This window comes from Tetranychus urticae, chromosome 3 (assembly GCF_039701765.1).
Source record: "Tetranychus urticae isolate SD_2017Ah chromosome 3, NJAU_TeUrti_SD_1.0, whole genome shotgun sequence".
NCBI lineage: Eukaryota > Metazoa > Arthropoda > Arachnida > Trombidiformes > Tetranychidae > Tetranychus > Tetranychus urticae.
Genome location: NC_142960.1, coordinates 10,620,600 through 10,633,291, shown reverse-complemented (window position 1 = coordinate 10,633,291; position 12,692 = coordinate 10,620,600). Strand labels below are relative to the sequence as shown.

The following is a 12,692-nucleotide window of genomic DNA, read 5'->3' as shown; positions in this document are numbered from 1 at the left end:
TAATCAGATTTTTAGAGTTGAAATGAATGATTTAAGGTTCCATCATTTGATCACCTAATAAGGTTCATCGAAAAATTGAGAAGAGGATGAAGACGGAGGCGAAGATTTAAAAATTAGAAGCTACTCATACTTTGTTGACTTGAGTTTATGGCAAATTGCCAAAGAAAAGCTTTCTCATAAATGAACAATCAAGATCATCTTCACTGGAAGTAACGAGAAAAATGGCTATTTGCTATCTTCTTGACCTTAAAAGGCCAGATATTTTTGGTTAAACACCTATTCGAATGGTCGGACATTGTTGAAGAAACTGTGAAAGGAAACCCGCTTTTCCTTAATTGTGAGTTTCTTTTGTTTTGATCTCGAAAATTCGCTTTTAAGATCACTTTGAATCATTTTGTTAAGATTCTTGATTCAGAATTAATTGTTTGAAATATTTTGACTAACGTCAGAATACTTTTACATTTAACTTCACTATCCAACAGGATTCGATACGATGATAGTTTCCATTTATTTTTCCTATTAGTTTGCTAGGTTTGAGAAGAGAAATATTCTGTAAGGAAATCTGTAAAAGGGAAATAGTAATGTGTCTGAGTTGAGCAACCAGATCAATGTCTTTTGAAACGCATATTGATGCTTCGAGGTTCTTCAAAGGTTCAAATTGAATTCTGACTTCAAGTATTGAAACGCTTTTTAATAAAAAAATTATTCTTTTTTGATTATTTACAGATCAGAAGAGATAAGTGTCTTGTTCGAGTTCTTTGTCCTCAACCTGGATCAATTCCTTCTGGGTCTATACTTTTATACTCTGACATTCAATTCTAAGATTCAGATTGATTTGCATTCATTTTAAACCATGACAAAACTTACATGTAAAAACATCAGCTAAATATTCCTTAACAATCGAAACCAATTCATCCTCAGTCAAATTAGGATTGGAGAGTTTCGTTCGTATCTCTGGACTAGATACTTGCTTCAACATACCAAGAGAGCTTGAAAGATTGACAACTCTAGCATGAGGTCTTAATAAAGGAAATAATGTCTTACAAACATCGAGATTGGCAAAAAAGTTGACATTAATAGTGTCTTCAGCTTGTTTAACGAAAGGCTCTGTTGCATCGTGTTTATAAGCTATTGCTGCATTATTGACAAGAATGTCCAAACCTTGATATTCATTCTTGATCGTCTCAGCCAATTTATTGATGCTGTTTTGGTCAGATATTTCCAGTTGATGTAGAACAGGATTTAAACCTTTTTGTTTAAGAGCGTCAACTGCTTTTTGTCCTCGTTCCAAATCTCTTGAGCATAACATAACAGTTCCATCAAATTTTTTGCAAAGCGCTTCGACGATGGCAAAACCAATTCCTTTATTGGATCCAGTAACAACAGCTAAACGTCCCATGATTTTAATGCAGATTAATCACACAAATTACTAAAAACCAATTAGTTTGAGAACAGTTCATAGAATAAAGTAATATGATGTATCAGAGCAGTGAATTGATATTGCATGTTAAAAGCATAATGAAGTTGATGTTTTCCAAAATAAACTGAAATAAATGAATAAAGTGTATCAACATTGATGTAAACGCAATAAAAAACTCACAATAAGAGCAAACTCAGGAGTAATCAGGCCAAAATCTCCGATTGCAATGCCAGTTTTGTTGCCATTGATTCGTTCTTGAATCTCTAAGGCCTGAAAAAATATTTTTCGTTCATTAAATATCAGTTTGTTTGAATGTGTTTTAGACTAAAAGACAGTGAATTAACGAATATCCCAAATACAGAATGCATTGATTCTTGAAGGCGAATTGCGGCAAGTTACTTACCTTGAATCGAGCAGAACATATCGTTTGTGTATTCAATACAAGTTTAGTATAATATCCATGTACGCTTAGCACCTTAAAGTAAACACATGGAAAAATAAGTGATATTCACTTTGGCAATTTAAGTAGCGCTTACTTTAACATAATAACGAGATGCCCAATAGTTGCCAATGACGAGGAAAAAATGGATTAAAATTCCTCCAAAGGTGATAATCTTAGAAATGAAATCTGGAAAAAGATTGAAAATCAATGAAAATAACAACAAAAGGTCACCTGCAACTGCAATCAGTCCATCGAGAAAGAGAAGTAAATAATTTATTTGTCGATTAAGTTGATCAACATAATTGAAAACCAGAATCACTCGTTCATTAATCTGCTTGAGTTCAACTTGACTTAATGAAGGTTTGTTGAGACAATATTTAATCTGATCAATAACGCTGTCTATGCCTGAAGTAATCAACAAAGCCAAAGTCCAACAATATGTTCCAATATTAGCCAAAGCAGAGAAAAGTGCTAGCAAGGCAACAGTTTCAATGATAATATGTAATATCATGAAAAAGACGTGTAATTTGGTTGAATAAGTAGCCGAAAAATAAAGTCGGAGTATCAATGTATATGATAATGTATAAGTACACACGAAAATCAAGATTCGTATTGCATTTATCATGAGTAGATGGCAAACTTTACTGAATAATTGTGAGCATCTTTTATTCAACATAAAAGGAGCATGAGAAACTCCATGAATGCGTATGTTCAGAAAAGCTCTAAATGCTGTTAAATAACCAGCACGTTCGATGTAATGAATGTATTCACGGAGCATGAAAAGGATGATAATGGTAATATTAGCTAACATGAGAAAGGCTGTTTTCATCGGCTGTTCATCTTCGGGAAGGAAGTTAGCCAAATATAAATCAATCTTATCATTTCCTTGGAAGTACAAGAACAGACTCATTCGAATGACTGTGTAAATGACTGAAATACGAGCGATCCAGTTTGCTATCCATACTTTTCGAGTGATCGGCTTATCGTATTCTTGCTTTAGTCCGCCACATAAACTTACAAGAAACAATTGATTTAAATAATCGAAACGAGCCAAAGCTTTTCTTGTTTCTGTATCTGATTCACCAGTCCAGCCAATCAGTTTATACAAAAAAGGCTTCAAATATCGACGGAAATTCGATGGCTTTAGTTTCTCAATCATTTCAATCATTGCACTAGATTTAATGAGTCAAGGAAATAATACAATTAGTTTAGGTGCAAATAATTTAATAAAAAAAAGATCTGATGAAAATCTCTCGATTTGCCAACTGTTCTTCATAACTTGGAAATTGATCTGAAATATTATATTTTTCTGCTACAGTCTAATCTATTTTTTCATTGCTTGTGCAATTCATCGGAATATTCATGGGCACGAAAGAGTGATAATTATAAATCAATTTTCGAGTCGAGTGTTTATTAAAAATTTATTTAGTTGCATACAAGGAGGATTCATATTTATTTAATGTTTCAAACTTATCAACTTTGTTTTTATTCCAATGAAATTTCGCTATGCGTTTCAGATTGATTACTTTTCTATGTAACGAAGGCGTTTGTTTGGTTCATCTAAATGTTCTTAGTCACGGATAAATGCTGATTATGAATTGATTCAAATTGATCAATTGCTGGTGACAAATTTATCGACTGAAATGAAATTTATAATATTGATTCACAGCTTATTTTATGATACAATTCAGTTTATGTTCAACTTTTTTTAATATTTTCTGTAAGTTTGAGACAATTTCGATGTTAGGTTACCAACTGCCTATGATTTATCGATTAGCGAATTAATATTGCAAGATAAAAGCATAATGAGATTGATATTTTCCAAAACGAACTGAAATAAATGAATGTATGAGTATTGATTAAAAAAACATGGTTAACACCAGAAACAACTCACCATTAAAGCAAATCGAGCGGTGAAAACGCCAAAATCTCCGATTGCAATGCCAGTTTGATTCTCATCGATTCTATCCTGAACCTCTAAGGCCTATTTTGATGAGTTGAAACGAATGAGATTAAGCCTCTGTCTAAGCAATGCAAGAATATTTTAAGGAATACTTATACCTTGAATCTAGCGTGGCAATTAGCTTTTGTACTCAATACAAGTTTCGTATAGTATCCATATATCCTCAGGACCTTAAAGTTAAAGAGTGAGATGATTGTAAACTTTCATATGTACCTGAATGATGGGTAAATGATCAATCGACACTTACTTTTGCATGATATCGAGATGCCCAATAAGTGCCACTTACGAGGAAAAAATGGGTTGAAATACCGAAAAAGAGACAAGTTTAGAAATGAAATCTGGAAAAAGTTTATAAATTAAGGTAAATAACAACATAATGTCAGCTTCAATTGCAATTAGTCCATAAAGGAAAAGAAACAAATAATTTATTTGACGATTATTTTGATCGATATGATTTATAACAGTAATCATTCGCTCATTAATTTGCCTCAGTTCAGGTTGACTTAAAGTAGGTTTACTGAAAAGATATTTGATCTGGTCAATGCGAGCTATGTGAAATGCACCCAAAGTCCAAAAATATGTTCCAATTGAAATCAACAGGAATATGAAAAATCATGAAAAAGACATGCTTTTTGGTTGAATAAATGGCTGGAAAATAAAGACGGAGCATAATTGTTAATGAAGTTGCCCAAATACAAAGCAGAATCAAAAATCGCAAACCGTTTATCATCAATAGATGACAAATTTTATTGAATAGCCGTGAACATCTATTATTCAGCTTTAAGGGTTCATACGTGACTCCATGAATACGAATGTCAAGGAATAATCTCAATGATGTTAGGTAACCAGCACGTTCGATGCAATGAATATATGCACGGAGCACAAAAAGGATGAAAATGGTAATGTTTGTCAATACAAGCATCGAAGTTGGACTCGATGTCACTTCCTCCGAAATCAAATTAGCCAAATATAAGTCAATTTCATCATTGCCTTGGTAGATCATGAACAAACTTACTCTTGTAAATGTGTAAATGACGGAAATACGAGCGATCCAGTTTGCTATCCATACTCTTCGAGTTATTGGCTTATCGTATTCTTGCTTTTGTCCACCACATAAACTCCCAACAAACAAGCGATTTAGATAATCGAAACGTGCTAAAGCTATTCTTGTTTCAATATCGGATTCAACAGTCCAACCAATCAGTTTGACTAAAAAAGGCTTCCAGTGTTGACGGAGATTCGATGGCTTTAGTTTCTCTAACATTTCAATATCTGACAATATCAATAAAATAATGGCGAAATCGAAAAGTTAGCAGCTAATTCGTTTATGTTAATCTTCATTTGCATATCAATGTCCTTTGTCGAGTATATTGATGCTTCAATCAAGTTCAGGGAATGAAGTAAATACAATTTACGTATTTAATATGATGTATCAGACCAGCGAATTGATATTGCATGTTAAAAGCATGATGAAGTTGACGTTTTCCAAGATAAACTGAAATGAATGAATAAAATTTATCAACATTGATCCAAACTCAATAAATCAACTCACAATAAGAGCAAACTGGGGAACAATGAAGCCAAAATCTCCGATTGCGATGCCAGTCTTGTTCCCATTGATTCGTTCTTGAATTTCTAAAGCCTGAACAAATATTTCACCGATAGAGACTCTGTTACTCGCATGAACTTTTTACTAACAGTTAATAGACAGTGAATACATTCAATTGCTCTGAGCACATTTGTTATTAATAATTTTCAGCAAATTACGAACCTTGAATCGAGCAGAACATATCGTTCGTGTATTCAATATAAGTTTCGTATAATATCCATGTACGCTTAACACCTTTAAGTATTAAAACATAGAAAAATAAGTGATATACACTCTGGCAATTAAAGTAACGCTTACTTTGACATAATAACGAGATGCCCAATAGTTGCCAAGGACGAGGAAAAAATGGATTAAAATTCCTCCAAATGTGAGAATCTTAGAAATGAAATCTGGAAAAAGATTGAAAATCAATGCAAACAACAACGAAAGGTCACTTGCAACTGCTATCAATCCAAAGAGAAAGAGAAGTAAATAATTTATTTGACGATTAGACTGATCTATTGTATTTAAAACCGTAATAACTCGATCATTGATCTGCTTCAGTTCAACTTGACTTAAAAAAGGTTTATTTAGACAATATTTGATTTGGTCAATAGCGCTTTCCATTCCTGAAGTAAACAAATAAGCTAAACTCCAACAATATATTCCAATGCAAATCGAAGAAGAGAAAAGTGTCATTAATGCAATAGTTTCAATAGGCACATGTAAAATGATGAAAAAGATGTGCATTTTGGTTGAATAAGTGGACGGAAAATAAAGACGCAGTACCAATGTAAACGATAATGTATAAATGCACATGAAAATCGAAATTCGCATCCCATTTACAATAAATAGATGACAAACTTTACTTAATAATTTTGCACATCTTTTATTCAACATGAAAATGCATGAGAAACACCATGAATACGAATGTCTAGGAAAAATCTCAATGATATCAGATAACCAGCACGTTCGATGTAATGAATGTATTCTCGGACAGCAAACAGGATGGATAAGATAATTATAGTTAATATTATAAAGGCTGTCTTCATCGGCTGCACATCTTCGGGAATCAAATTTGCTAAATATAAATCAATCTCATCATTTCCTTGGTAGTACATGAAGATAGTCATTCGGATGACTGTGTAAATGGTTGAAATACGAGCGATCCAGTTTGCTTTCCATACTCTTCGAGTGATTGGTTTATCGTATTCTTGCTTTTGCCCACCACATAAACTCACAAGCAATAATTGGTTCAGATAATCGAAACGGGCTAAAGCTGTTCTTGTTTCAATATCTGATTCACCAGTCCAACCAATCAGTTTGTATAAAAAAGGCTTCAAATATTGACGAAGATTCGATGGCTTCAGTTTCTCAATCATTTCGATCATTAAAATTCATATGATGAGCCTCGGAAATAATTTACATTATTTTAAAGTAAATCGAAAGTAAATTTGTTTGGATACAAGCAAACGAATAAAGAGACGATCTGATGGAAATGGAAATCTCACGATGATACAATTCTTTATAACTTGGAGATTGATCTGAAATACTGGTTGGTTCCAGTTCAGACTATTTTTTCATTGATTGATAACCTTATCGAAATATTTGAGCACGAAAGAGTGATAATTGTAAATCAATTTTCGAGTCAAATATTTATTAAATATTTATTTAGTTGCATACAAGAAAGGCTTTGACGCATATTCAAGAATATTGTTTCTAATTAACTTTTTTTATTCCAATACATTTCATCAATTACTTTTCTATGTGACGAAGAGTGTTTGTTAAATTCATCTAAATGTTCATAGTCACGAATAAATGTTGATTAAAAATTAATTCAAATTAATCAATAGCTGAGTGACAAAATTTACGAATGAAGTGAAATTGATATTATAATATTGATTGTAAGCCTCATTTTATGATACAATTACTTTACTTGATATTCAATTTTTTTAATATTTAATATTTTTCTGTTGATGTGTTGAAGTTGATATTTCCAATATAAACTGAAATGAATACTGTCAAACCTCTGATAATGTCACTTCGTGGGATTAGCGTTTTTTTCAATAATATTAAACGTATCAAGAATTCCGTGATCTAAACAGGTTTATCTTATTTTTAGATTTTTTTGTCAGTTTTATGTTAGATGTTCGATCGATAGGTTATTATGATTTAGCAAACAGGTTAAAAAGTCGCTAGATCTGGCCTATTTTGAGCTAGCGCCTACAAGGCGAACAAGGAACTTACAATGGACTTTAATGTCATTTTGGTTCTACGACACTTTATCACGGTTTCATGGGTTGTGATTGTAATATTTCTTCCCGGTTGAACAAGGTCATTCTGCACCGAATATTGGCATTAATCATTTAGGTTAAACTACTCATTTCATCTTTGCCATAGATCGATCAGTTGAGTTAATTCAGTTAATTGATTTCAACCTTTTCTGAGATTTAAAGATTTTCTGTAATTTTAACATTCAAATCAATCACACGATAGACTGAATAGCTTGTCAGAAAGCTAGTTACATTTATTTATTCATCATTTATTTCGATAATGAATTTAGTCTCGATTTTGTTTTTCATATTTAACCCAAGTTAATGTCTATTAGATGCTTTAAGTACACAAACATATTCAGGAATATTGCAAAAATTTCAATTGATCGAGGGTGATGTCGTTCATAGACTTTCTTTCGATAACAGTTTTGAGTCCTCCTGTAATAAAAGAAAACGGTAAATTAATATTTTTACTCGCGAGGTCGCATTAAGAAAACCTGTTTAACATTGTCATGTATTTAAAAATTACAGCAGCGAGTTATTTTGGTTATATAAAGCGTACTGGTGCTTGGCGCGAGTTTGATAACAACTTATTGCATTTCAACCAAAGAACTGATATTGATCGTTAGAAGCATAATGAAGTTTATTTTTTCCAAAATAAACTGAAAGGAATGAATGCAGTGAATTAGCATTTAATCTAGAAATATGAAACCTAAGAAAACTCACAATAAGAGCGAACTCAGGAGTAATCAGTCCAAAGTCACCGATCAGGATGCCAGTTTGGTTCATATTGATTCGATCTTGAATCTCTAAAGCCTAAGCATATGTTTTTCATCAATAATATGTCAGTTTTTTTGCATGCGTTTCAGACTAAAGACAGCACAAAGGAAAAGATTGAATCTTTGCGTGCGACTTTTCAGAAAGTAACGTACCTTGAATCGAGCTGGACATATCACTCGTGTACTAAATATAAGCTTCGTATAATATCCATGTACGCTTAGCACCTGCAAGGAATAACATAAAAAATGAGGGATAGTAAATTTCGATATAAACTGACACTTACTTTGAAATAATAACTAGACGCCCAATAAGTGCCAATTACGAGAAATATATGGATCGTAATGGCTCCACATGAAATCAGCTTTGAAACAAAATCTGGAAGCAGTTTATAAATCAATGCAAATAAGAGCATAGTTTCAAAAGGAACATGTATAATTGAATAATTGTGCACATCTTTTATTCAACATGAAATGCTCATAATGAACTCCGTGAATACGAATGTCAAGGAAAAATCTTAATGATGCTAGATTACCAGCACGTTCGATGTAATGAATGTATTCACGGAGCATGAAAAGGATGATAATGGTAATATTAGCTAACATGAGAAAGGCTGTTTTCATCGGCTGTTCATCTTCGGGAAGGAAGTTAGCCAAATATAAATCAATCTTATCATTTCCTTGGAAGTACATGAACAGACTTATTCGGATCACTGTGTAAATGACTGCAATACGAGCGATCCAGTTTGCTATCCATACTCTTCGAGTGATTGGCTTATCGTATTCTTGCTTTAGTCCGCCACATAAACTTACAAGAAACAATTGATTTAAATAATCGAAACGAGTTGAAGCTTCTCTTGTTGCAATATCGGATTCACCAGTCCAGCCAATCAGTTGGCATAAAATAAACTTCAAATTTCGACGGAGATTCGATGGCTTTAGTTTCTCAATCATTTTAACCATTTTATCTCATATAATTATGCAGGAAAATTTTGGGTTTTATTATATTCTAAAAAATAAGTTGCTAAAGAAGAACAGTTTAATAAAAAGAAATATAAGTTTTTAGTTTCAATTTTATGGTACAATTGTTTTTATTCAACTTGTAGACTGGCTTGAAATACTTCTGAATCTATTCACTGAAAACAGTCTTTTGTTTTTTAAACGCATCTAAATGTTTATGATCACGAAAGAACTATCATTAGGGATTAAATATTCAATATATCAAATCAAAATCAATCAAACAAGGATGTGTTGCAAGAATTTCCGATTGAAACTAAATTAATACAATGTAAATTGATTGGATAACGTATTTCGAGCTAGTTGAATAAGTTCAACTGAATAAACATACAAAACAAGTTTATAGTTTTACTTATTTATACAAAGAAGAATGAAAAGCTTCATTCCGTTTACCATCAAGAGATGAAAAATTCTGCTTTCATTAGTAAAAAGTTAAAAAGTTTATTTATTAATATATATAAAATTTTTAATAGCGAGTTCGCATCAAGAAAACCTGCTTATGAAGTTTCAATCATAGAATCGTATTCTGAAATGAATTAATAAAGTGTATCAATATTAATGTAAACGCAATAAAAAAACTCATAATAAGAGGAAATTGAGGAGCAATCAAACCAAAATCTCCAATTGCGATGCCAGTTTCTCCCCATTCATCCAATCTTGAAGCTGAAAGCACGAGCAAATGTTTCATCAATTAAATGTCAATTTTTTACTGCTTCTACTTAAAAGATGAGCTTAAAATGGAGTCACTCTTTCTGGGAGTTAAATCGATTTCGAATTTTTATTGATAGATTTCGGTACATTCAGCCTTCTCAAAGACCAATATAACAGAATTAGCTGCCACCAATTTTCTATTTCGCCATTTTATCGCCTTTTTTCAAAAAAACTTGTATGCTCTTCTAAGACGGATTTGTGCGTTCATTTTCATTTTCAAAATAGCAAAATGCAAAACCCAATAGAAAAAATTACAAATTTTTCTAGAAAAAAGGCGATAATATGGCGAAATCGAAAAGTTGGCAGCTGATTTATCCATATTGGTCTTCAATGGTATATCAATATCTTTTGGAGAGCATATAGATGCATCAATCCAGTTCAGGGAATAAAGTTCATGTAATTTGATGTACTAGACCAGCGAATTGATATTGCATGTTAAAAGCATGATGAAGTTGATGTTTTCCAAAATGAACTGAAATGAATGAACGCAGTATATTAGCATTTATTACACTATTAATATATAAATCCAGAAAATTCAATACCACAACTCACAATAAGAGCAAACTGAGGAACAATGAAGCCAAAATCTCCGATTGCGATGCCAGTCTTGTTCCAATTGATTCGCTCTTGGATCTCTAAAGCCTGAGCAAATTTTTCATCAAAAAAATGTCAGTTTGTTTGAATGTGTTTTTGACTAAAATACTGTGAATCGACGACTAATTGTAACATTGAATCTTAGGGAGCAAATGAGCAGCAAGTTACGCACCTTGAATCGAGCAGAACATATCGTTCGTGTATTCAATATAAGTTTCGTATAATATCCATGTACGCTTAGAACCTTCAAGTAAACACATGGAAAAATAAATGACATTCACTTTGGCAATTTAAGTAACGCTTACTTTTACATAATAACGAGATGCCCAATAGTTACCAATGACGAGGAAAAAATGGATTGTTATTGCTCCAATTGTGCACATCTTAGAAATGAAATCTGGAAAAAGATTGAAAATCAATGAAAATAACAAAGAAAGGTCACTTGCAACTGCTATCAGTCCAAAGAGAAAGAGAAGCAAATAATTTATTTGACGATTAAGTTGATCAACATAATTGAAAACCAGAATCACTCGTTCATTAATCTGCTTGAGTTCAACTTGACTTAATGAAGGTTTGTTGAGACAGTATTTAATATGGTCAATAGCGCTCTCCATTCCTAAACTAACCAAATAAGCTAAAGTCCAACAATATATTCCAATATTAGCCAAAGCAGAGAAAAGTGTCATTATTGCAACAGTTTCAATAGGAACATGTAAAATGATGAAAAAGATGTGCAATTTGGTTGCATAAGTGGACGGAAAATAAAGACGGAGTGTCAATGTTAATGATACTAGATAAGTCCACATGATAATCATGATTCGTATCCCATTTATCATGAATAGATGACATACTTTATTGAGTTTCTGTGAGCATCTTTTATTCATCATAAAAGGTGCATGAGAAACACCATGAATACGAATGTTTAGGAAAAATCTTAAGAATATCAGGTAACCAGCACGTTCAATGTAATGAATGTATTCTCGGAGAGCAAAGAGGATGAAAAAAATGATATCAAACAAAACATAAAAGGCTGTTTTCATCGGCTGTACATCTTCGGGGATCGTATTAGCCAAATATAAATCAAGTTTATAATTTCCTTGATAGTATATGAACAAACTTGCTCGGATCATTGTGTAAATTACTGAAATACGAACAATCCAGTTTGCTATCCATACTTTTCGAGTTATTGGCTTATCATATTCTTGCTTTTGTCCACCACATAAACTCACAAGCAATAATTGGTTCAGATAATCGAAACGGGCTAAAGCTTTCCTTGTTTCAATATCAGATTCACCAGTCCAGCCAATCAGTTTATATAAAAAAGGCTTCAAATGTCGACGGAGGTTCGTTGGCTTCATTTTCTCAATCATTTCAATTATTGCACTGCATATAAAGAATCAATTAAATTTTGTTGAGATGAAAGCTATTTACTAGAGAGATCTGATGGAAATGGAAATCTCTCGATCTTACAACTGTTTATATAAAGGGTGTTGAGGTTAGTAAGGTTCAAGAAATCACTAACCAAAATGTTGATAAGGAGATAAAGATGATGGCAAATGGCAATATCAATGGCAAAGATGGTTGATGAAGACAAAGACAATGAGACAAAGAGTAAAGGAGACTTCTTTACTCTTTGCAATGAGACAATTTCATTTTTATCATCTTTATCTCTTTATCAACATTTGGGCAAGTGATTGCTTGAACCTTACTAACCTCAACACCCTTTAATAACTTGAAGATTGATCTGAAATACTGCTTACAGTGCAGTCTATTTTTTCATTGATTGATAACCTTTTCGAAATATTTGTGCACGAAAGAGTGATAATTACGAATCAATTGTCGAGTTAAATATTAATAAAAAATTATTTATTTGCATACAAGAAAGGCTTTGACGCATCTTTATGAATA

At 32.3% G+C, this 12,692-nt stretch overlaps 2 protein-coding genes across 2 annotated transcripts; both read right to left on the bottom strand.

Annotated features, from left to right (window-relative positions):
- Window positions 1-826: 826 nt before the first annotated feature.
- LOC107369417 (carbonyl reductase [NADPH] 1-like) lies at window positions 827-1,445 on the bottom strand. Its single transcript, XM_089269014.1, has one exon. It carries the CDS (start codon window positions 1,397-1,399, stop codon window positions 842-844), a length of 558 nt encoding a protein of 185 aa, XP_089125140.1. The 5' UTR covers window positions 1,400-1,445; the 3' UTR covers window positions 827-841.
- Window positions 1,446-10,507: 9,062 nt separating this feature from the next.
- Window positions 10,508-11,932, bottom strand: LOC112539603 (uncharacterized). The gene is made up of 4 exons (XM_025162317.2): window positions 11,090-11,932; window positions 10,957-11,028; window positions 10,743-10,832; window positions 10,508-10,662 (listed from the first exon to the last, which is right to left on the bottom strand). The coding sequence occupies exons 1-4, from the start codon at window positions 11,912-11,914 to the stop codon at window positions 10,600-10,602; spliced, it is 1,050 nt and encodes a 349-aa protein (XP_025018085.2). The 5' UTR covers window positions 11,915-11,932; the 3' UTR covers window positions 10,508-10,599.
- Window positions 11,933-12,692: the final 760 nt, after the last annotated feature.